General features: G+C 38.7%; 3 protein-coding genes across 5 annotated transcripts; all 3 read left to right on the plus strand.

Annotated features, from left to right (window-relative positions):
* The first annotated feature begins 281 nt into the window (after positions 1-281).
* LOC119773266 lies at positions 282-2793 on the plus strand. Of its 2 annotated transcripts, XM_038270192.1 has the most exons (8): positions 282-570; positions 676-717; positions 802-843; positions 927-968; positions 1075-1116; positions 1404-1487; positions 1738-1869; positions 1992-2788. In XM_038270192.1, exons 1-8 carry the CDS (start codon positions 318-320, stop codon positions 2273-2275), a joined length of 921 nt encoding a protein of 306 aa, XP_038126120.1. In that variant the 5' UTR covers positions 282-317; the 3' UTR covers positions 2276-2788. The 2 variants fall into 2 exon arrangements, with proteins under 2 accessions (XP_038126120.1, XP_038126121.1); XM_038270193.1 differs by lacking the exon at positions 802-843 and having other exon boundaries at positions 1992-2793.
* Positions 2794-6860: 4067 nt separating this feature from the next.
* LOC119773268 lies at positions 6861-8627 on the plus strand. Its single transcript, XM_038270196.1, has 6 exons — positions 6861-7121; positions 7172-7213; positions 7320-7361; positions 7640-7723; positions 7973-8104; positions 8227-8627. Exons 1-6 carry the CDS (start codon positions 6863-6865, stop codon positions 8508-8510), a joined length of 843 nt encoding a protein of 280 aa, XP_038126124.1. The 5' UTR covers positions 6861-6862; the 3' UTR covers positions 8511-8627.
* Positions 8628-18077: 9450 nt separating this feature from the next.
* On the plus strand, positions 18078-20978 carry LOC119773267 (complement C1q-like protein 2). Of its 2 annotated transcripts, XM_038270194.1 has the most exons (7): positions 18078-18370; positions 18476-18517; positions 18600-18641; positions 18754-18795; positions 19078-19161; positions 20344-20475; positions 20598-20978. In XM_038270194.1, the coding sequence occupies exons 1-7, from the start codon at positions 18112-18114 to the stop codon at positions 20879-20881; spliced, it is 885 nt and encodes a 294-aa protein (XP_038126122.1). In that variant the 5' UTR covers positions 18078-18111; the 3' UTR covers positions 20882-20978. The 2 variants fall into 2 exon arrangements, with proteins under 2 accessions (XP_038126122.1, XP_038126123.1); XM_038270195.1 differs by lacking the exons at positions 18476-18517; positions 18600-18641; positions 18754-18795 and having other exon boundaries at positions 20598-20975.
* The last annotated feature ends 1107 nt before the right edge of the window (positions 20979-22085 follow it).

The following is a 22085-nucleotide window of genomic DNA, read 5'->3' on the forward strand; positions in this document are numbered from 1 at the left end:
TGTATAAATCAGCATGATACAGGTTTTTTGGTATGTTGGCAGCACAGTAAGAATGTTATTTATGAACAAGCAATTGCGTAGACATCATCTCTAAATAACTGTTTTGATGTCATATAACAAGTCAAATAAATGAAGCCTTATCACCTTCACGTGTCTGTAAATGGAAAACTTTTAAAGAGGCCGACTCATAGAAAGTGATAATGGAGGTTATGATGTTTTTTTTTTTTCTTTACAATGCATATAAAATAGTAACTTTGAGAGTATTTAAGGGTTGGATCAACACAGTAACAAACATTGTAGGGGACTTGAAGAAAACAATGCTGAAAATGGAGACAATAATGATTTTCCAATTCTTTCTTCTAATCTGCTCTTTTTCCACAGCTCTGCTTCAATCAGAGAATGAAATAATTTCAAATTTAAGGCAAACTGAATCACAGACTGAAGGTACAGGAAGTCTCTCTGACCCCCAACAAAGATGTACACAGGACATCAATGCTGTGCTGAGAGAGATGAGTACCTCTTTGGGTGGACTCAAAGTTGGCATGGAGTACTTACAGAGAGATAATGAAGGTATGTTAACCCAGAAAACCAAAGCTTTAAAGAATCACCTATCAGAGTCAATTGTTTATTTTTAAATCAACATTTAAAAATGTTTTCTTTTACTTCTGCAAACAGCTAAGACAAAAGAAATAGAGTTGTTAAAAGAACAGGACCAAGGTAATTTTTAGACAGAAAACAAACATCTGATTTTTTTTAGATGGCATCACATTTAAACAACTGTCATTTTACCTCTGCAAACAGCCAAGACAAAAGAAATAGAGTTGTTGAAAGAACAGGACCAAGGTAATTATTAGATTAAAAGAAACAGCAGATTTTTTTTAAATGGCATCACATCTAAACATCTGTCATTTTACCTCTGTAAACAGCCAAGACAAAAGAAATAGAGTTGTTGAAAGAACATGACCAAGGTAAATATTAGAGAGAAAACAAACACCTGGATTCATTACTGAAACGTGATATTTAGACAAAATAAAATAATAATGGTTAAATTTATCCAATTTGTTTATTTTTCAGTACAAACAACAAAAGTAAGAAAGCTTGAGCAGCAGTATCAAGGTATTTATCATATCATCATTTTAAGAATAAATAATCTTACACTATGTGATGGTTGTATATAATAGATAATTGACACATTTTGTATGAATCACTTTTAGAGGGCAAACCTGATTGAATTATTAGTTTCCAGGATGTTAATCAGGTCAAGAGATCAGTAATTCCAAGCTGCATTAAATATGGGAATGTATAAACTACTATGGGAAAGGAGAGAAAAACATAATTTTTATGGGTTATTTTGGTTTTATTTAGTCTATCTTACTGTATCGTTAATTTTCATCAATATACAGCTCAGGCTGAAGAACTGATCTCTGTAAAAGCCAGGGCAAACAACACTGAGGACCAAGTGGAGGTTCTGAGCAAGGAAGGAAAAGGTTTGGAAAAAATAATCTTAAAATATTTACATGAATTATATTTCATAATCTTATGTGTAGACTGCAACTAAAAAGACTTTTTCTGCTGGTGCATTTAGTTATATGAACATCTTTATTCCTTAGGATTGTATTTGGTTGATTTTCTTGTAAAGCATAGTTTTATGTGCAACAAAGATAATTGTACCAAAAATGTCCAAATTTATGTTTGTTTCTAAAAATAACTTTTTAATCTTAACTTAATTTCTTATAGAGAAACGAGTGGCTTTCTCTGCTTCCCTGCTGGCCTCAGGTGGAGGAAATATTGGACCATTTAACACACATACACCTCTAGTCTTCAGGAACGTTGTTGCAAATATTGGCAATGCCTACAACCCAGACACAGGTACTCAATCGTTGTTTTGAAATTGTTATTCTCTTAACAATACTGACAAGAACCTGGTTTGTGTTTCTTTATTTAAACTAATTTACAGAAGAAAAGTAAAATGAAAACGTTTTGTTCCCCAGGTTTTTTCATTGCACCTGTGAGAGGAGCCTATCACTTTGAGTTCTACTTACATGGAAATGGACATGCGTCACTTGGTACAGGTGCTGTGTTGGTCAAGAATGGAAATCCTGTTTTCATTGCATGGGAACATCAGCCTTCTTATTCTGTTAACCCATCAAATGGTGTCACATTGCTGTTAGAGATTGGAGATGTTGTATTAATGAATCTATGGCAAAACGCAAGAATTTATGATGATCACAATCATCATACCACCTTTAGTGGTCATTTGCTTTTTACTATGTGAAAAACAGTCCTTGTTCTATTATGTTCTCAAATGTCACAGGAGGTCTCAACAGGAGAACCTAACTTCAATAACCGCATGCAATACTGTGTCTTTTCACTGTAAAAATGCTAATAGATTTTGTCTTAACTTTAAAATGCAATGAAGTTTTGTGGAATGTAGACTTTCATTTTGTCCTTTTGAAACCTTTATTTTTATAAACTATTGATTTCAGAATAAAATGGTTTATTCAATGGTCTAAATATGAATGTTGTATGAATAATTTCTATGAAAATGTTTAAGGAATACTTGTAGAAATTTACAAAGTTGCACACATTGTTTGTACGTAGATTATCGTGTACTAATAAGAATTTTATGAAACCAGGTTGAACTGTTTTTCAGCTTTATTTGTCTCATTAATATAATAAAATACAAAAATAAAGTCGTACAGTTTTAAAGTTCCCTTTTACTCAAGATTTTTGGTTTAAGAAACATTGTAGAATTGAGATTTTTGACTGATACCAAGAGATTTTTTTGTGATCTTTTGATTAAAAATAAGACATCTGATGGACATGCAGTAACTACTGGGTCCGTCGGTCGTTAACTTGTTATGGATGTCTAGACCTTGTGCAAATAAGGTCAATGTTTCAACATCCGACTTGTCATTTTATGGACGTCATAAAGGCATTTAATGCACATCATTTACAGAAAATGCTTTAACATGTCCTCTGCACAAAGATTCATCTCTCTGCATTCAGTGTTAGGAATCCAGTTTTGTGTGGGTTGTGTTTTGTGTCTTTCTCTCCCTCCACCACCAGGTGGTGCCCTATCCTTGTTGGTCCTCTCACACACCTGTGGCTGATTGACTCATTACTGAGGACTATTTGAGCCATGGACTGTCACTACCTTGGCGCCAGAGTGTTTACCAGATTTGGGTACTCTAGCCAAACTGAGATTAGCTGAGTCTAACAGAGTCTTTGTTTTCACTGAGCCTAACCGTGATTTTTTGTCTTTCCCTTTCGGCAGGAAGTCATTCTGCAAGCAACTGAGCAGGGGATTAACCTACACAAGTTCCGTTCAAGTCCTCCTGGATTCCCAAATGACAGTCCGCTCAATAGCTCATCAGGGTCTAACTACAGTAAGTCTATACCTGTCCGCCCTCTAATGAGTCTCAACCTCTGGAAAAACCCACACCGACTGGATTCTGGGAAGAAAGTTTTCTCCACCAATGTGAGTCCTGTTGTCTCTCCAAAGTCATCGATCAAAGTTCCCACGGATCCTGAACTAACCACTGAAACTTCCCTTCCCTCTTCCAGTTCTGGTTCACCAGTTCACTGTGTTTTCTGAATCCTACCCCGCTGGTTTCATCAATAAACCTATTCAAAATTTACCCTGGTTCTATGAGTGGTTTACTGCATGTGGGTCAGATCTCTTAAGAAAATCTTGACGTTCGGTGAGGTAGTTGATGGTCCAGGCAGCAAGATGATATCATAATATAATGAGTGTATACCACTTTTAAAAGTTTGAAAGTTTAACAAGTTTCTCATAAGAGTTACCCTGAAATAATATTAGTTTGCTAAAACCTTAGGGTATGGAGCAGAACAACTGCTTCTAAATGTAAGTAGTTATTGTAGGATGTTATTGTAAGTGTAGTAGGTTTAATTAGTGGTGGGTTTAACATGAATGTCTAGTTAAATGCAGGTTCATTTTTTGGTCTAAATATTTCTAACAGAATTGAAAAGCAGAAGCCCACTGAAGGTGGTATAGTGCAGCTGATTATCAAAAATCCTTGTGTTATCCCTCTGAAGCAAATACACCACGTCTCCAGGCCCTAAGAGCAAAGTGACGCTGTTCGCAGAGTTAGCACCGAGTGTAGTTTGATGTTCATATGTCATGAAAATGTACTCATGTACATTCTTGGCCAGCACAGCCGAACCATGTGAAGAATGTCCATGTCCATTTCCAGGTAGGCACCTCTCACTGGAGCTATAAAAAAAACCTGGAGGGCAAAGTATTTAATTTTAAAAACAGAAAACATGAATATAAAATTGCAATACCTGTATTTGGGTTTTAGGCATTTCCAATATTTGAAACATTTTTGAAAATCAGAAACGTGTATGCATTAAAAGGGCCAATGTCTCCTCCCCCTTAGGCCATCAAAGATGCTGAGAATGCCACTTGTTGCACTACAGAGGAAAAGTATTGTTGTGTAGATCAGCACCTATCACGGTTATGAGTTTGCTCTAATTATACAACTGCTCATTCATTAACAAACCTTCTCTTTCTCTGTTCAGAAACTCCACTTGCTTTTGTGTGATGATTGTCTTGCCTTTAATTTCCATCAGTTCATTTCCTTGTGCTGGAATGATAATAATAAAGGCATTTACAAATTTACTGTAAATCCCACAGTACATTTAATAGGAAAGCAGTTAAAATGAAAAAACTTTAGACTGTCATTAATAAAACCATATTAATATAGAAGAAAAGCTTTTCTTATTTCTTATTATAATAATGTCATTTATACATTAAAATTGTATAATAGAAAGAAACAAAATGTTAATGATTGCCATTTTATAATGGCTGTCAGAAAACATGTTGTATTAAATATCACCAAAGATGTGTTAATGTTGAAAAGTTTTATAAATAAATTAAATAATAAAAAAAGCAAAACATTGTCAAGAGCAAACAAATTAAGTAATTTTTTTACATGACAAACATAATCGTAAAAGCAAATATAATAAGTCAATAACAAAACATGTGAATATCCTTTTCAGAAGCCAGTGTTTCCTGCCTGGGGACTGTTGATTTACAGTAAGTTAATGATGAGGCTCGCAAAGGATTTTTCTATGCAACCTTGATGTTGATAAAGTGAAAGGAATTCACAACCAGTACTGCCAGTTTCCAAGTAATCTTAACAAATGTCTTTGTTTATTGGAATATATAAACTAAACAGATGAAAAAGAATCCACTGTTACAGGCTAAATTTAATTCTCCTGTGATTCCATGTTATGTCTGATGCAGAGACTGAGTCTGATGTGCTACAGCAAGCAGCTCATTAAGTAGCCTTGTTGGATGTGTCCAACAAGGCTACTTAATCAGTCTTAAAGGTGTGACTAAAGGGTAATGCAGAGACAATTGATGGTTCTGACTATAAAATTACATGGCAGAAAACCTTTTGTGTAAAAGACAGAAAGATCTAACTATTTTCATAACACAACTTTGTGATTTTGAAGCGTGCATTGTACAAAGCTGCTAACAGGCTGGTCTGGTGCAAAAACAAAGCACAGGCACCTGGTTTTGAGAGGCCTTTTACCTCACAATGGATGGGAGCAGCTAAAAGGACGCGAACAAACAGTAGTGCATGTAAAATCTTAACACAAATACTACATTTCCAGGATAAAAGGTATTTTTTAGAAATGAGCCTATGTACTCAATGACAGAATTAAAAACTATTTTCAGTTAATAAAAGTTGACTAAAGAAGTAGCTTGTCAAAAGAAATATTCTGAGTAAGCATTAGATTATGATTAATATTACTACTACTGAAAAAAACAAACAAACTACTTCAACCACCAGCAGGGTTTGGCACAGATTACCTATTCAGAAATCCTTCAGAACCTCCTTAAGGCCACCCCACTCACAGCTTATTTGCTGCAAGAAATTCTAATTATAACTCAATTAAGGTGTGTCTAATTGGATAATCATTCCGGTTTTCACTAAACGAATATAGACAATTGTATACATAGTCACAATTAAAATCATATGTGTCAATTTATCCATGTGGTCAAAATTTGTCTGAATTCAACAATTTCCCTTAATCACTCTGGTCACCTGTGTTAAAACAGCCATTAAACTTCAGTTTTTTAAGTCCCGTCTTACTCTCTGGCCTTTAAAGGAATAGTACACCCAAAACATGATTAGCCTTCATTTTCTACTCACCTCCATGCTGAACAACACTCTGGAGTACTTTTTTGATATCTCAAATGCATCTGGAGATCTGGGAGGCTTCTTGCTGTCTGCTGACATTCAAATAATGGAGGTCCATGGCGCCCGAGACAGAAAGGTCCATAAAAGTCCACAAAAACGTGTCAATATTCCTCCATACTGCTCGTCCAATGTAATCCAAGTGTCCTGAGTGGGTAGCATCCAGAATTTACTCGAAACGAAGTCATTTAGAATGTTTTTAGAGCATAAACAGTAGTGTATAGGATTTCCTAATAGCGCCCCCATGCACGCTCACGATTCTACGGAAGCCGGCAGACCAAACCGGAAGAAAGTGCGCATTCAGCGTCTGGTCTGCCGATAATGCAAGCGTTGAAGAAGAAATGTGCTGTTTACCTGTGCAAAGAAAGAAACAACGAAAGAAAAATGTCTGAGGTCTTCAGTGTTGAGGAAGAGCATGAGTTCTTTGCCGAGCTGAATGCGCTGGTTTGGTCTGCCGGCTTCCGTAGAATCGTGAGCATTTTTATCTATGAGACTGACTCATAGATAGTGAGAATGGAGGTTATGATGTTTTTTTTGTTTTTTACAATGCCTATAAAATAGTAACTTTGAGAGTATTTAAAGGTTGGATCAACACAGTAACCAACATTGTAGGGGACTTGGAGAAAACAATGCAGAAAATGGAGACAATAATGATTTTCCAATTGTTTCTTCTAATCTGCTCTTTTTCCACAGCTCTGCTTCAATCAGACTCACAGAATGAAATAATTTCACATTTAAAGCAAACTGAATCACAGACTGAAGGTACAGGAACTCTCTCTGACCCCCAACAAAGATGTACACAGGACATCAATGCTGTGCTGAGAGAGATGAGTGCCTCTTTGGGTGGACTCAAGGTTGGCATGGAGTACTTACAGATGGATAATGAAGGTATGTTAACCCAGAAAACATACCTTCATTTCTTTTACTTCTGCAAACAGCTAAGACAAAAGAAATAGAGTTGTTGAAAGAACAGGACCAAGGTAATTATTAGAGAAAAAACAAACACCTGGATTAATTACTGAAACTTCATATTTAGACAAAATAAAATAATAATGGTTAAATTGATCCCAGTTGTTTATTTTTCAGTACAAGCAGCAAAAGTAAGAAAGCTTGAGCAGCAGTATCAAGGTATTTATCATATAATCATTTTAAGAATAAATCTTACACTATGTGATGGTTGTATATAATAGATAATTGACACATTTTGCATGAATCACTTTTACAGGGCAAACCTGAGTGAATCATTAGTTTCCAGGATGTTAATGAGGTCAAGTGATCAGTAATTCCAAGCTGCATTAAATATTGGAATGTATAAACTACTATGGGAAAGGAGAGAGAAACATATTTTTATGGGTTATTTTTGTTTTATTTAATCTATCTTATCATTATTTTTCATCAGTTTACAGCTCAGGCTGAAGAACTGATCTCTGTAAAAGCCAGGGCAAACAACACTGAGGACCAAGTGGAGGTTCTGAGCAAGGAAGGAAAAGGTTTGGAAAAAATTATCTTAAAATATTTACATGAATTATATTTCATAATCTTATGTGTGGTCTGCAACTAAAAAGACGTTTTCTGCTTGTGCATTTAGTTATATGAACATCTTTTTTCCTTAGGATTGTATTTGTTTGATTTTCTTGTAAAGAATTGTTCTATCTGCAACAAAGATAATTGTACCAAAAATTTCCAAATTTAAGTTTGTCTCTAAAGATAACTTTTTATACTAACTTAATTTCTTATAGAGAAACGAGTGGCTTTCTCTGCTTCCCTGCTGGCCTCAGGTGGAGGACATATTGGACCATTTAACACTCAGAGACCTCTAGTTTTCAGGAATGTTGTTGCAAATATTGGCAATGCCTACAACCCAGACACAGGTACTCAACCATTGTTTTGAAATTGTTATGCTCTTAACAATCCTGACAAGAACCTGGTTTGTGTTACTTTATTTAAACAAATTTAGAGAAGAAAATTAAAATGAAAACGTTATGTTCCCCAGTTTTTTTCATTGCACCTGTGAGAGGAGCTTATCACTTTGAGTTCTACTTACATGGAGGTGGACATGCGTCACATACTACAGGTGCTGTGTTGGTCAAGAATGGAAAGCCATTTTTCACTGCATCTGCACATCAGCCTTCTTATTCTGTTAGCCCATCAAATGGTGTCACATTGCTGTTAGAAATTGGAGATGTTGTATTAGTGAATCAGGTGCAAAACTCAAGAATTTATGATGATCACACTCATCCTACCACCATTAGTGGTCATTTGCTTTTTACTATGTGATTATGAAACATTTCTTGTTCTATTATGTTCTAAAATGTCACAGAAGTTCTCCACAGGAATCTCACTCAATCTCTCACTCTAAAAATCCTAATAGATTTTGTCTAAGCTTGAAAATGTAATGAAGTTTTGCACAATGTAGAACTTTCACTTTGTCCTTTTGAAACCTTTATTTTCATAAACTGTTGATTTGAGAATAAAATGGTTTATTTGACAATTGTCTAAAGAAATGAAAGTGTGTAATTTTTGCACACCTTGTTTATAGATTACCATGTACTAATAAGAATTTTATGAAACCAGGTTGAACTGTTTATAAGCTTTATTTGTCCTATTAATATAATAAACTACAAAATGGGTAAAAAGTCAGTTTTACATAACATTTTTGGGTTAAGAAACATTGTTGAATCAAGATTTTGACTGATACCAAGAGATTGTTTTTGTGATCTTTCCACAAAAAAAGACATTTGATGGACATGCAGTAACTACTGGGTCCGTCGGTCGTTAACTTATTATGGATGTCTAGACCTTGTGCAAATAAGGTCAATGTTTCAACTTCTGACTGACATTTTATGGATGTCATAAAGGCATTTAATACAGATGGTTTGCAAAAAAATTCTTAACATGTCCACTGTGCAAAGACTCATCTATCTGACATCTTTTTCAGGTCATCTCTGCACGTCTCACGTGGTGCTTTAAAAAACAGAGTTCCCTCTGGGGACTAAATTGTCAAGGTGTGACAGGGGCTTAACATAGAAAGTGTTAAAGTATCAGTGTTTATATGTTACTTTTGTATATGTGTTTCTTTCTCCTTGAAATCCCAGTTGGGCTCATCAGAAAACAGTTCACACTGAGCGTGGTGCTGCTGGAGGTTTCTTTCTGTTAAAAGGGAGATTTTTTCCTTTCAACTGTAGCTGCATGCATGCATGCTTTGTATGGGGGATTGCTGTAAAGTCAATGACAAAATGAGTGAATCCTTCACAGTCATTATCTGGATTAAATGAGCTTGTTTCCCTTAGATCGAAAATATTAAAGCAATCTTTCTAGATGATCTGAATGAAATGTCTATGTGAAAGGCCTAGAGATGGCATGTGCTTTGGGAATTGAATTATCTGAATTGAATGAACATTCTAACATTTATGTTTAATTGTGTCTAATTTAGACCGATATAGCACCGCTAGACCTAGTACAAATGCAGTGCAAACTAAGGAGATTATATTGATTTTAAGTAATCAATTTTTTTCCAGATTGATTGGTTGATTGACTTTATTGATCTTACTCGTTACATCAACTCAAGTAGTCAAAGAAGAAGAATGTGCCAAAAGAAGAAAAGGTTTTTGGGAAATATACAGTATATACAGTGCGTCCACAAACAAGAGCTTTTTTTTTTTTTGTATTTTAGGATCATTATACAGGGTTATTGCACAGGGTGTTTACATGGGTATTTATATAGATGGATATTTATATTTATATATATGGTTATTGCACTGGGTGTCAAATAAAGAGAAACAGGTCATTGCACAGGGTATCAAATTGTAAATTGTACATTATACATTGCACAAGTTATTGCCGTTGTAAAGTCTGGTTGCAGCAGTGATGAATGACCTGCAGTAGCACTCCTTTTTACAAACAGGGTGTAAAAACTCTTTCACTAAAGGAGCTGCTCAGCTCCTCTACAGACTGGTGCAAAGGTTGGAAGGTGTTGTCCATGATGGATGTGATCTTGGACAGCAGCTACCTTAACCCCTTGAACCCTACGGACCCACCGGTGGGTCCAGCTGCTACGTGACCTCGTAATTTTAACAAACCCCCAGTATTGATGTAAAAAACATATTTGGCACAGTTTGGTGACATTTATGGATAAATGTGCCAAAATGGCCTCTCCGCCTAAGAAATTTCTCACTAATACCATTCTAAAATAAATATGATTCATCTGATTGAGTCCAAATTTGGTATATTTTTACACAACATTTAGATTTGAAAGTCTGTACTACTTTTTTGTGCTATAAATAATATTTTGGTAGTGTTTTGCAATGTTTATTTCAAAGAAAATTTTGGCGAGGTTCAAAAAATGCAAAATATTTTGTATTTTGTCCCTAATATTTCAGGCAGGGTCAAAGCTACAATGGTGCTGACACCAGAAAACCATTCTATGACATCTTACCTTTACAGACGTACCAAAAGTTTCTTCTTAAATCTAATAGCTTTGAGGCTATAAGTTATTTACTTTTGTGTGTTTTTGTCAGGCAGAAATTTATTTATACCCCCTTAGGGTGTAAGAGGCTAAGCCACTTCTCCACTCAGTCCAGGGTGTAGCCTTGGACAGATGTGGCCTTTCTCACTACTTTGTTCAGTCTCTTTCTGTCCCGCTCTTCGCTGCCAGGGGGCCAGCAGACAACAGCCTAGAGGAGTGCTAATGCCACCACAGAGTCATAGAAAGTTTTAAGTAGTGGCCTGCTCACTTCAAAGGACCTCAGCCTCCTCAGGAGGTGTAGGCAGCTCTGGCCCTTCTAATACGTCTAATACGGCGTCAGTGTTGAGCCCAGTCCAGTTTGTTATTGACATAAATACCCAGGTATTTGAAACTCTCCACAGATTCTATGTACTGCCCCTGGATGTTCACGGGGGAGTGAGGAGGGGCTCTTCTCCTGAAGTCGATCACCATCTTTTTGGTCTTACTGGTGTTATCACACAGGTGGTTCTTCTCACATCAGTCCACAAAGTTCATGATGATCGATATTCCATCTCGTACCCCTCAGAAACACAGCCTACAATGGCAGAGTCATCTGAAAACTTTTGGAGAGGCCAGCTGTACATGTTGTAGGTGAAGTCCGAGGTGTAAAGGGTGAAGAGGAATGGAGACAGAACGGTGACCTGGCGGGCTCTGGTAATGCAGACTGCCACCTCTGACTGACAGCCCTGCAGCCACACATACTGAGGGAGTTCACTTGGGTAGTTGATCGTCAAGGCAGCAAGTTTTCTAATAGCAAGTACTAACAAATATGCTACTAATCTTATTTTAAAAATTCTATCGTTATAATTTCTGTACACCACTTTTAAAACTTTGAAAGTTTAACAAAGTTCAGGAGTTAGCTTGGAGAATTGAAATAGAAAGTTTTATAGTACTGTATAACAACAATAGAAAGAACCACCTCAAATGTTTATACATAAAAGTAGAAAAGTAAAGGTTGGTAAAAACAAAGTTCTGTTTCTTTGATCAGTGCAGATAAGCATAAATGGAATTATGTTTGTGAAGTTTTAAGCACTTTTTAAACACACTTTTTATGAAATTGCAGTTTTAAAAATATTTGCTTTGTTAATCTAGAGTAAGAAATGTCTTGTTTGCATATGTAGATTGTGTTTCACCTACTGAATTGAGTTACCTAAAAAACAAAAAACTATTCAACAATGATGAATCTGTTAAATATGACTTTGTATCATTAAATTATGTTTTTATCAAACTTTACTGCTCAATTTCCCCTCATGTTTTAACTCAAATATCTAGTATGAAATGAACCTAATACATGGTGTGTTTTGGGATCCGGAAGCTTGCCCACCAGAGGGCGCCATGGATCCCTTCCTGGGGGTTTGTGTTTCTGTTGGTTTCTAGGTTCTGTCTGCCTTTCTCCTCCAGAGGGCGGGTCTCCTGAAGCTGAAACTGACTTCACCAGCTGTTCCTCATCTGCTCATCAGGAGACCAGCTTTTAAGGAGAGGCAGAGCAACACTCCAGCGCCAGAGTGTTTGCCAGTTATGGTTAGCAAGCCTGAGCCAACTTGCCTGTCTGAATCTCTGACTCCCCTGAAACCTGAACCTAATCTGTTTTTGTCCTCTCTGCTTCCTAGGAAGAACCTGTCTGAACCCAGAAACTCTGGAAGAGGTTCTCAGTCTGAAACCAGTCTGTCTGATCTCTGAAGAACCCTGGAAAGTCAATTTGTCAGATACCTGCCTGCCCACTCTCTGAAGAAACTGAAAGAGAAGCTCGGATCAGAATCTGCAAGATCAGTAACCAAGCTCTGCCTCTGCATAGCCCTCTGCCTGCCTTCAGCCTCTGGACCCTCCTGGTTCCCCTCCTCTGCCACTCTGCTTAAACCTCTGAACAGGTACAGACCTGCACTCATTCAACCAGCAAACATACCTGGATATCTGCTAACCATTCTGTCCCCCTCTGCAGAGAAACCAGTCGTAAACAGTCCTGGACCTGATACCCCCCTGCATCAGTACTTTATTATCATTGTGCTTCAAAATAAACTGTTGAACTTTTTCCCTGAGTCCGTGTGTTCTGCATGTGGGTTAGAAACCTTAATACCAACATGACAGTGTGCAAGATACAGCAGCTTTTTCATAAAAGACATGTAAAAAAACAAAAAAAAATCTAAATCAAAATAAATAGTGCCTACAAAATTGTTTGTAAGTCAAAATCTCAATCCATCCATCCATCTTCTACCACTTATCCAGGGTTGGGTCGCTGGGGTAGCAGCTTCAGTAGGGAGGACCAGATGTCCCTCTCCCCAGCCACTTGGACCAGCTCCTCCAGGGGTATCCCAAGGCACTCCCAGGCCAGCAGAGCAACATAGTTCCTCCAGCGTGTGCTGGGTCTCCCCTGAGCCTCCTCCCGGTGGGATGTGCCTGGAACACATCACCAGGGAGACGTCAAGGAGGCATCCTAATCAGATGCCCAAGCCACCTCAACTGGCTCCTCTCGATGTGGAAGAGCAGCGGCTCTACTCTGAGTCCTCCCCAGATGACTGAGCTCCTCACCCTATATTTAAGGGAGAGCCCAGACACACTTCGGCAAAAACTCATTTCAGCCGCTTGTATCGGGGATCTCATTCTTTCTGAGGGTATGAATGTAGATTGACCGGTAAATCGAGAGCTTTGCTTTTTGGCTCAGCTCTCTCTTCACCACAACAGATCGGTAGAGTACACGCTTCACAGCAGACGCTGCGCCAATCCACCTGTCAATCTCCCGCTCCATCTTCCCCTCATTCGTGAACAAAACCCCAAGATACTTAAACTCCTCCACTAGGGGCAGTACATCCTCCCCAACATGGAGAAGGTCCTCTACCCTTTTCCGGTTCAAGATCGTGGTCTCGGATTTGGAGGCACTGATCCTCATCCCGGCCGCTTCACACTCAGCTGGGAACCGCTCCAGTGAGAGCTGTAGATCACGCCCTGATGAAGCCAATAGAACCACATTATCTGCGAATAACAGAGATGCAATCCTAAGGCCACCAAAACAGACCCCTCAACACCTTGGCTGCATCTAGAAATTCTGTACATAAAAGTTATGAACAGAATCTGTGACAAAAAACCTTGGTGGAGTCCAACCCTCACTAGAAACAAGTCCAAATTACTGCCGGCAATGCGGACCAGGCTCTGACACCGGTCGTACAGAGACCTAACAGCCCTTATTAAAGGGCCTGGTACTCCATACTTCCAGGACCCTGTAATACACCTTACCAGGAGGCTTAAGAGTGTGATTCCTCTGTAGTTGGAACACACCCTCTGTTCCCTTTTTTTAAATAGAGGGACCACCACCCCAGTCTACAAATCCAGGGGAACTGCCCCGATGTCAAAGCAATGTTGCAAAGCCGTGTTAACCAACACAGCCCCACAACATCCAGAGCCTTAAGGTACTAAGGGTGAATCTCATCCACCCCTGGGGCCTTGCCACCGAGGAGCTTTTAAACCACCTCAGTGACTTTAGCATCAGAGATGGGAGAACCCGAGCTGGAGCCCCCAGGCTCTGCTTCCTCAATGGAGGTATTCGAAGTATTCCACCCACCAACATACAGTGTCCCGAGTCGAGGTCAGCAACACACCACTCCCACTATAAATAATGTTGGTACTGCACTGCTTCCCCCTCCAGAGACGCAAAATTGTGGACCAGAATTGCTTCGAAGCTGTACGGAAGTCTTTCTCCATGGCCTCTCCAAACTCCTCCCACACCCGAGTTTTTGCCTCAGCAACCAGCCGAGCCACCTGCCGCTTTGACTGCAGGTACATATCAGCTGCTTCTGGAGTCCCACAGGTCAATAAAGTCAAATAGGACTTCTTCTTCAGCTTGACAGCTTACCTCGCCGCTGGTGTCCACCAGCGTGTTCTAGGGTTGCTGCCTCAACATGCAACAACAACCTTGCAGCCACAGCTCTGACTAGCCACCTCAACAATAGAGGCATGGAACATGGTCAACTCAGACTCAATGTCCCTCAACTCCCTCGGAATGTGTTCAAAGCTCTGCCGGAGATGGGAGTTAAAGCTCCTTCTCACAGGGGACTCTGCCAGACGTTCCAAGCAGACCCTCACAATACGTTTGGGCCTACCAGGTCTTACCGGCATCCTCCCTCACCATCAGAGCCAACTCACCACCTAGTAGTTGTCGGTTGAGAGCTCTGCCCCTCTCTTCACCCAAGTGTCCAAGACATGCGGCCGGAGGTCAGATGAAACAACAACAAAATCGATCATTGAACTATGGCCTAGGGCAGTGGTTCCCAAAGTGTGGGGCGCGCCCCCTAGGGGGGGCGCAATGCCATTGCAGGGGGGGCGCGGTAAGCGGTATGGATGAATGAAGAAAAAAAAAAAAAAAAAAAGGGCTTGCTTTGACTGAGCATAATGGACAGTTATGACACTGCAACCCAGATTTGAGAAGATCTGCAACAACAAGCAGGCTCACTACAGCCACTGAAAAGATGGGAGGATTAAAGTACAAAGAAAAAACTCTCAGGGAGCTGTTCAATGTTTTCACTCCATTTTGCACAGAGCCTTTTTTAATTTATTGATGATAGCAAAGTTAAATATTGTTACAAATAAAAAAAAAGAAATATGTTTAAAATAACACAGACAACAAAGAATCCTCTTCTAATCTACAGTATAGAACTATGAAAAAAATACAGTTACACAAAGTTGTTCCACTGTAAAGGTGGTGTGTAGTTTGTTTTGTTGCAACCTGAAGTGTGAAATAAACTTCAGTGGAGTTTGAAAACAAAATATGTGTATAGGTTTATTATATCTGGTTGAACGCTGTGTGTGCCCTGTTGATTTTTTTTTTTTTTTTTTTGGGGGGGGGGGGGGGGGGGGGGCGTGGAAATTCTATTGTACTCCAAAGGGGGGCCCCGAAGAAAATCTTTGGGAACCACTGGCCTAGGGCATGGGTGTCAAATTGTTCCAGAAAGGGCCGTGTGGCTGCAGGTTTTCTTTCCAACCAAGCAATAACACACCAGACTCCAGTCATCTCATCAAGGGAGTCCAATCTGAACATGATGACTTGGTGATATGAATGGAGTCAGGTGTGTTATTGTTGGGCAATCAATTACTAGCACAGAAGTCCAACAACAGAACACCACTCCAGTTCAGGTCAGGTGGGCCATTCCTTCATCACGCCTCCCCAAGTATCACTGTCATTGCCCACATGAGCGTTGAAGTCCCCCAGAAGAACAAGGGAGTCCCCAGGAGGGGCACTCTCATTTACCCCCCCAAAGACTCCAAAAAGGGTTGGTGATCTGAACTGCTGTTTGGCGAATAAACACAAACAACAGTCAGAACCTGTCCCCCCATACGATGCAGAAGGAGGCCACCCTCTCATTTACCGGGTGAACCCCAATGTACAGGCACCAAGATGAGGAGCAATAAGAATGCCTACTCATGCTCGGTGCACCTCACCAGGGGCTACTCCAGAGTGGAAGAATGTCCAGCCCCTGTCAAGGAGACTGGTTCCAGAGCCAGAGCCATGCGTCAAGGTATGTCCAACTATCGCTGGTTGAAACCTTTCAACCTCGCGCACTAACTCAGGCTCCTTCCCCACCAGAGAGGTGACATCCGATGTCCCAAGAGCCAGCTTCTTTAGCGGAGGATCAGAATGCAAAGTCCCCACCCTCGAATGCCACCCGTCACACATTAACCGACCCCTTTGGCCCCTCCTACAGATGGTAAGACCATTGGAAGGGTGACCCACATTTCCTCTACGGGCTGTGCATGGGTAAAAGCCCAGCCACTAGGGGCTTTTCAGCCTGCCCCATTCCCAGGCCTGGCTCCAGAGTGGAGCCCCGGTGACCCGCGTCCGGGCGAGGGAACACTACGTCCATTTATGTTGCTCGTCATAAGGGGTCTTTGGGCTGCTCTTTTTCTGGTTCCTCTCCTAGGACTTGTTTGCCTTGGGTGACCCTACAAGGGGGCATAAAGCCCCCAGACAGCATAGCTCCTAAGGTCATTGGGACACTCAAACCCCTCCAACACAATAAGGTGCAATCCCAGGGAGGAGTGAGTCAAAAGGCTTTTAAATTTTATTTAAAATCAATCAAATTTAAAACCCTGATCCTTAAATAAAGGACAATCCATTTCTGGAGCTTTATAAGTAATGTACTCTTTGTTGTTGTAAACTGTACATGACTTAGAATAAAAAGTACAATATTGACCCCTTACTATGATACTAAGCATTTGGAATGTATAATTGTTTAACATGCACCATTGCACAAGAAGATGGTAAAGTGCAGCCAGAACACTGGCACCATTTTTCCAGAATTTTTCCACTTGGATCCCCACTCTTTTTAACCCTCATGTCCCTCCGTTGTCGCACAAATTTGCCCCTTGTGTTTTTCCATTTCCTCACTGCCTCGGCTATATCTAGATCCACAGCTAGTTTGTGATAGTCCCTCTTGTGTTGTGCCGTGGAACAACATAGCACAGACCACGCTTCAATATTGGGCATAAATCAAAATTATCTGCGTCAAGCTCACTGGGACACACTGCTGCGGGAGGATAACCAGCCCTTTAAACCCACACTGGTCCCCCACTGTTCCCCAAGTGCCGCAAAATGGCAGCCCGCCGCTCCCCAAGGGGATGAATTAAATGCAGAGTGTTGATTTTGTTGCTCTGTACTTGTGACAGTGTAATGACAATAAAATAAAGAGAAAAAAATAAGTTGTGCATTGAAGGATAACAAACAAAATAGGCAAATATTGTCAGGTTGTGTGAAGGTTTTTAAATGATCCAAATGCAGAGATAAAAGCTGAGGTTATTGAAGATGTTCAACATTCAATGGCTTTGGTTGCCTTTGAATGCTGAAGGTTCAAAGGCTGCAAAAGCAAAACCATAATAGAGAAAACCAAAAAATACAGAAAACTTTATATAATTCAGCAGATTTAAACTGGCCAGAGTACTGCAGAGCACAGCTGAAATCTTTTGTGCAGTGGACTACAGAATCAAATAAGAGAAATCTTTTGTGCCAATACAAAACCTGAATACCTTTAAAAAACAAAGGTGTACTTTAAAAGTTATTTCTTGGAGTTATGTCACAAAACTGTATAAATCAGCATTATACAGTATATTGGCAACACAATCAGAATGTATTTTATGAACAAGCAATTGCGTAGACTTCATCTCTAAATAACAGTTTTTTTTTAATGCAATATAACACGTCAAATAAGTGAAGCCTTATCACCTTCATGTGTCTGTAAATGGAAAACTTTTAAAGAGGTAGACTCATAGATAGTGAGAATGGAGGTTATGATGTTTGCTTTTCTTTACAATGTCTACAAAATAATAACTTTGAGAGTATTTAAGGGTTGGATCAGCACAGTAACCAACATTGTAGGGGACTTGAAGAAAACAATGCTGAGAATGGAGAAAATAACGATTTTCCAATTGTTCCTTCTAATCTGCTCTTTTTCCACAGCTCTGCTTCAATCAGACTCAGAGAATGAAATAATTTCACATTTAAAGCAAACTGAATCACAGACTGAAGGTACAGGAAGTCTCTCTGACCCCCAACAAAGATGTACACAAGACATCAATGCTGTGCTGAGAGAGATGAGCGCCTCTTTGGGTGGACTTAAAGTTGGCATGGAGTACTTACAGAGAGATAATGAAGGTATGTTAACCCAGAAAACCAAAGCTTTAAAGAATCACCTCTCAGAGTCGATTTTTTATTTTTAAATAAACATCTAAACTTGTTTTCTTTTACTTCTGCAAACAGCTAAGACAAAAGAAATAGAGTTATTGAAAGAACAGTACCAAGGTAATTTTTAGACAAAAAACAAACACCTGATTTTTTAAATGGCATCACATCTTAACATCTGTCATTTTATTTCTGCTAACAGCTGGGACAAAAGAAATTGAGTTGTTGAAAGAACAGGACCAAGGTAATTATTAGAGAGAAAACAAACACCCGGATTAATTACAGAAACTTTTTATATTTAGAATACATAAAATAATAATGCTTAAATTGATACCAGTTGTTTGTTTATTTTTCAGTACAAGCAGCAAAAATAAGAAAGCTTGAGCAGCAGAATCAAGGTATTTATCATATCATCATTTTAAGAATAAATAATCTTACACTATGTGATGTTTGTTTATAATAGATAATTGACACATTTCGCATGAATCACTTTTAGAGGGCAAACCTGATTGAATTATTAGTTTCCAGGATGTTAATGAGGTCAAGAGATCAGTAATTCCAAGCTGCATTAAATATGGGAATGTATAAACTACTATGGGAAAGGGGAGAAAAACATAATCTCTATTGGTTATTTTTTAGTTTTATTTAATCTATTATGATTATTTTTTATCGATTTACAGCTCAGGCAGAAGAACTGATCTCTGTTAAAGCCAGGGCAAACAACACTGAGGACCAAGTGGAGGTTCTGAGCAGGGAAGGGAAAGGTTTGGAAAAAAAAAATCTTAAAATATTTAAATAAATTATATTTCATAATCTTATGTGTAGTCTGCAACTAATAAGATGTTTTATACTTTTTCTGTTTGTGCATTTAGTTATATAAAAAAAATCTTTTTTTGTATTGTATTTGGTTTATTTTCTTGTAAAGCATAGTTTTATCTGCAACAAAGATAATTGTACCAAAAAGTTCCAAATTTATGTTTGTTTCTAAAAATAACTTTTTAATCTTAAAGGAATAGTACACCCAAAACATGATTAGCCTTCATTTTCTACTCACCCCCATGCTGAACAACACTCTGGAGTACTTTTTTGATATCTCGAATGCATCTGGAGATCTGGGAGGCTTCTTGCTGTCTGCTGACATTCAAATAATGGAGGTCTATGGTGACCGAGACAGAAAGGTCCATAAAAGTCCACAAAAAACGTGTCAATATTCCTCCATACTGCTCGTCCAATGTATTCCAAGTGTCCTGAGTGGGTAGCATCCAGAATTTACTCGAAACGAAGTCATTTAGAATGTTTTTAGAGCATAAACAGTAGTGTATAGGATTTCCTGAAAGCGCGCACATGCGCGCTCACGACGCTACGGAAGCCGGCAGACCAAACCAGATGAAAGTGCGCATTCAGCGTCTGCTCTTCCAATAATGCAAGCGTAGAAGAAGAAATGTGCTGTTTACCTGTGCAAAGAAAGAAACAACGAAAGAAAAATGTCTGAGGACTTCAGTGTTGAGGAAGAGCATGAGTTCTTTGCCGAGCTGAATGCGCTGGTTTGGTCTGCCGGCTTCCGTAGCGTCGTGAGCGCGCATGTGCGCGCTTTCAGGAAGTCCTATACACTACTGTTTATGCTCTAAAAACATTCTAAATGACTTTGTTTCGAGTAAATTCTGGATGCTGCCCACTCAGGAAACTTGGAATACATTGGACGAGCAGTATGGAGGAATATTGACACGTTTTTGTGGACTTTTATGGACCTTTCTGTCTCGGTCACCATAGACCTCCATTATTTGAATGTCAGCAGACAGCAAGAAGCCTCCCAGATCTCCAGATGCATTCGAGATATCAAAAAAGTACTCCAGAGTGTTGTTCAGCATGGGGGTGAGTAGAAAATGAAGGCTAATCATGTTTTGGGTGTACTATTCCTTTAATTATTCTAACTTAATTTCTTATAGAGAAACGAGTGGCTTTCTCTGCTTCCCTGCTGGCCTCAGGTGGAGGACATATTGGACCATTTAACACTCAGAGACCTCTAGTCTTCAGGAATGTTGTTGCAAATATTGGCAATGCCTACAATCCAGAAACAGGTACTCCAACATTGTTTTGAAATTGTTATGCTCTTAACAATCCTGACAAGAATAGGGTTTGTGTTTCTTTATTTAAACAAATTTAGAGAAGAAAATTAAAATTAAAACATTATGATCCACAGGTTTTTTCATTGCACCTGTGAGAGGAGCCTATCATTTTGAGTTCTACTTACATGGAGTTGGACATGCGTCACATGGTACAGGTGCTGTGTTGGTCAAGAATGGAAATCCTGTTTTCATTGCATGGGAACATCAGCCTTCTTATTCTGTTAACCCATCAAATGGTCTCACATTACTGTTAGAAATTGGAGATGTTGTATTATTGAATCAGTGGCAAAACTCAAGAATTTATGATGATCAGAATCATCATACAACCTTTAGTGGTCATTTGCTTTTTACCATGTAATTCTGAAACATTTCTTGTTCTATTATGTTCTCAAATGTCACAGAAGTTCTCCACAGGAGACTCTAATTTCAGTAACTGCATATAATACTGTATCTTTTCCCTGTAAAAAATCCTAGTAGATTTTGTCTTAACTTGAAAATGTAATGAAATTTTTTTACAATGAAGAACTTTCACTTGAAACCTTTATTTCTGATAAACTATTGATTTAGAAATAAAATGGTTTATATGACAATTGTCTAAAAATGAAAGTTTTATGTGTAACTTTTATGAAAATGTTTAAGGAATACTTGTAGAAATTTACAAAGATGCACACATTGTTTGTAGATTACCATGTACTAATAAGAATTTTATGAAACCACGTTGAACTGTTTATCAGCTTTATTTGTCTTATTAACATAATAAAATATAAAAATAAGGTCACACGGTTTTAAAAGTCCCTTTTACTTAAGGTTTTTGGTTTAAGAAACATTTTTGTATCAAGATTTTGAATGATACCAAGCGACTTGTGATCTTTCCAATAAAAGTAAGAGATCTGATGGACGTGCAGTAACTACTGGGTCCTTCGATCGTCGACTTGTTATAGATTTCTAGACCTTCTGCAAATAAGGTCAATGTTTGAACATCCGACTTGTCATTTTATGGACATATTCAATGCAGATTATTTACCAAAGAAATTCTTAACATGTCCAATGTGCAATGACTCATCTATCTGACATCTTTTTTGGGTCATCTCTGCACGTCTCATGTGGTGCTTTAAAAAACAGAGTCCCCTCTGGGGACTTAATTGTCAAGGTGTGACAGGGGCTTAACATAAAAAGTTTTAAAGGATCAGTGTTTATATGTTACTTCTGTATATGTGTTGCTGTCTCCTTGAATTCCCAGTTGGGCTCACCAGAAGACAGTTCAAGGAGAATTCCGGTTTTTAACACTTTTAGCCCATTTTCTGTAGTGTCCAGGATGAAATCGAATGATCGACACCAAAATTTTGACAATTGGTCCTGTCTCTGATATTTGGCTCATGCAGAATCCCCCCCTGGCTGCTTCAGAATGGCTTCCATAGTGCATGTCCGATAATGTCCTTAAAACAACCTTAAACGTTCTTTTTTTAAAATATGCTACTCACCGGGTCGTCAGCGCTGTTCAATGACGTTCCAAAAAAAGTTTCGTAAAGAAAAAACGTTCCTGTAGTGTTTTATTTAGCGTT

The sequence above is a fragment of the Cyprinodon tularosa genome, unplaced genomic scaffold, assembly GCF_016077235.1.
Source record: "Cyprinodon tularosa strain WSP-4 unplaced genomic scaffold, ASM1607723v1 ctg754, whole genome shotgun sequence".
Lineage (NCBI taxonomy): Eukaryota > Metazoa > Chordata > Actinopteri > Cyprinodontiformes > Cyprinodontidae > Cyprinodon > Cyprinodon tularosa.

What these genes read in the sequence shown, in the direction of transcription:
- LOC119773268 (XM_038270196.1), top strand. Translation starts at nt 6,863, where the DNA reads ATGCAGAAAATGGAGACAATAATGATTTTCCAATTGTTTCTTCTAATC. An exon ending in TCTGAGCAAGGAAGGAAAAG is followed by an intron (nt 7,724 to 7,972) that starts GTTTGGAAAAAA and finishes AATTTCTTATAG; the next exon opens with AGAAACGAGTGGCTTTCTCT. An exon ending in TGCCTACAACCCAGACACAG is followed by an intron (nt 8,105 to 8,226) that starts GTACTCAACCAT and finishes TATGTTCCCCAG; the next exon opens with TTTTTTTCATTGCACCTGTG.
- LOC119773266 (XM_038270192.1), top strand. Translation starts at nt 318, where the DNA reads ATGCTGAAAATGGAGACAATAATGATTTTCCAATTCTTTCTTCTAATC. An exon ending in GTTAAAAGAACAGGACCAAG is followed by an intron (nt 718 to 801) that starts GTAATTTTTAGA and finishes CTCTGCAAACAG; the next exon opens with CCAAGACAAAAGAAATAGAG. An exon ending in GTTGAAAGAACAGGACCAAG is followed by an intron (nt 844 to 926) that starts GTAATTATTAGA and finishes CTCTGTAAACAG; the next exon opens with CCAAGACAAAAGAAATAGAG.
- LOC119773267 (XM_038270194.1), top strand. Translation starts at nt 18,112, where the DNA reads ATGCTGAGAATGGAGAAAATAACGATTTTCCAATTGTTCCTTCTAATC. An exon ending in CTTACAGAGAGATAATGAAG is followed by an intron (nt 18,371 to 18,475) that starts GTATGTTAACCC and finishes TTCTGCAAACAG; the next exon opens with CTAAGACAAAAGAAATAGAG. An exon ending in GCTTGAGCAGCAGAATCAAG is followed by an intron (nt 18,796 to 19,077) that starts GTATTTATCATA and finishes ATCGATTTACAG; the next exon opens with CTCAGGCAGAAGAACTGATC.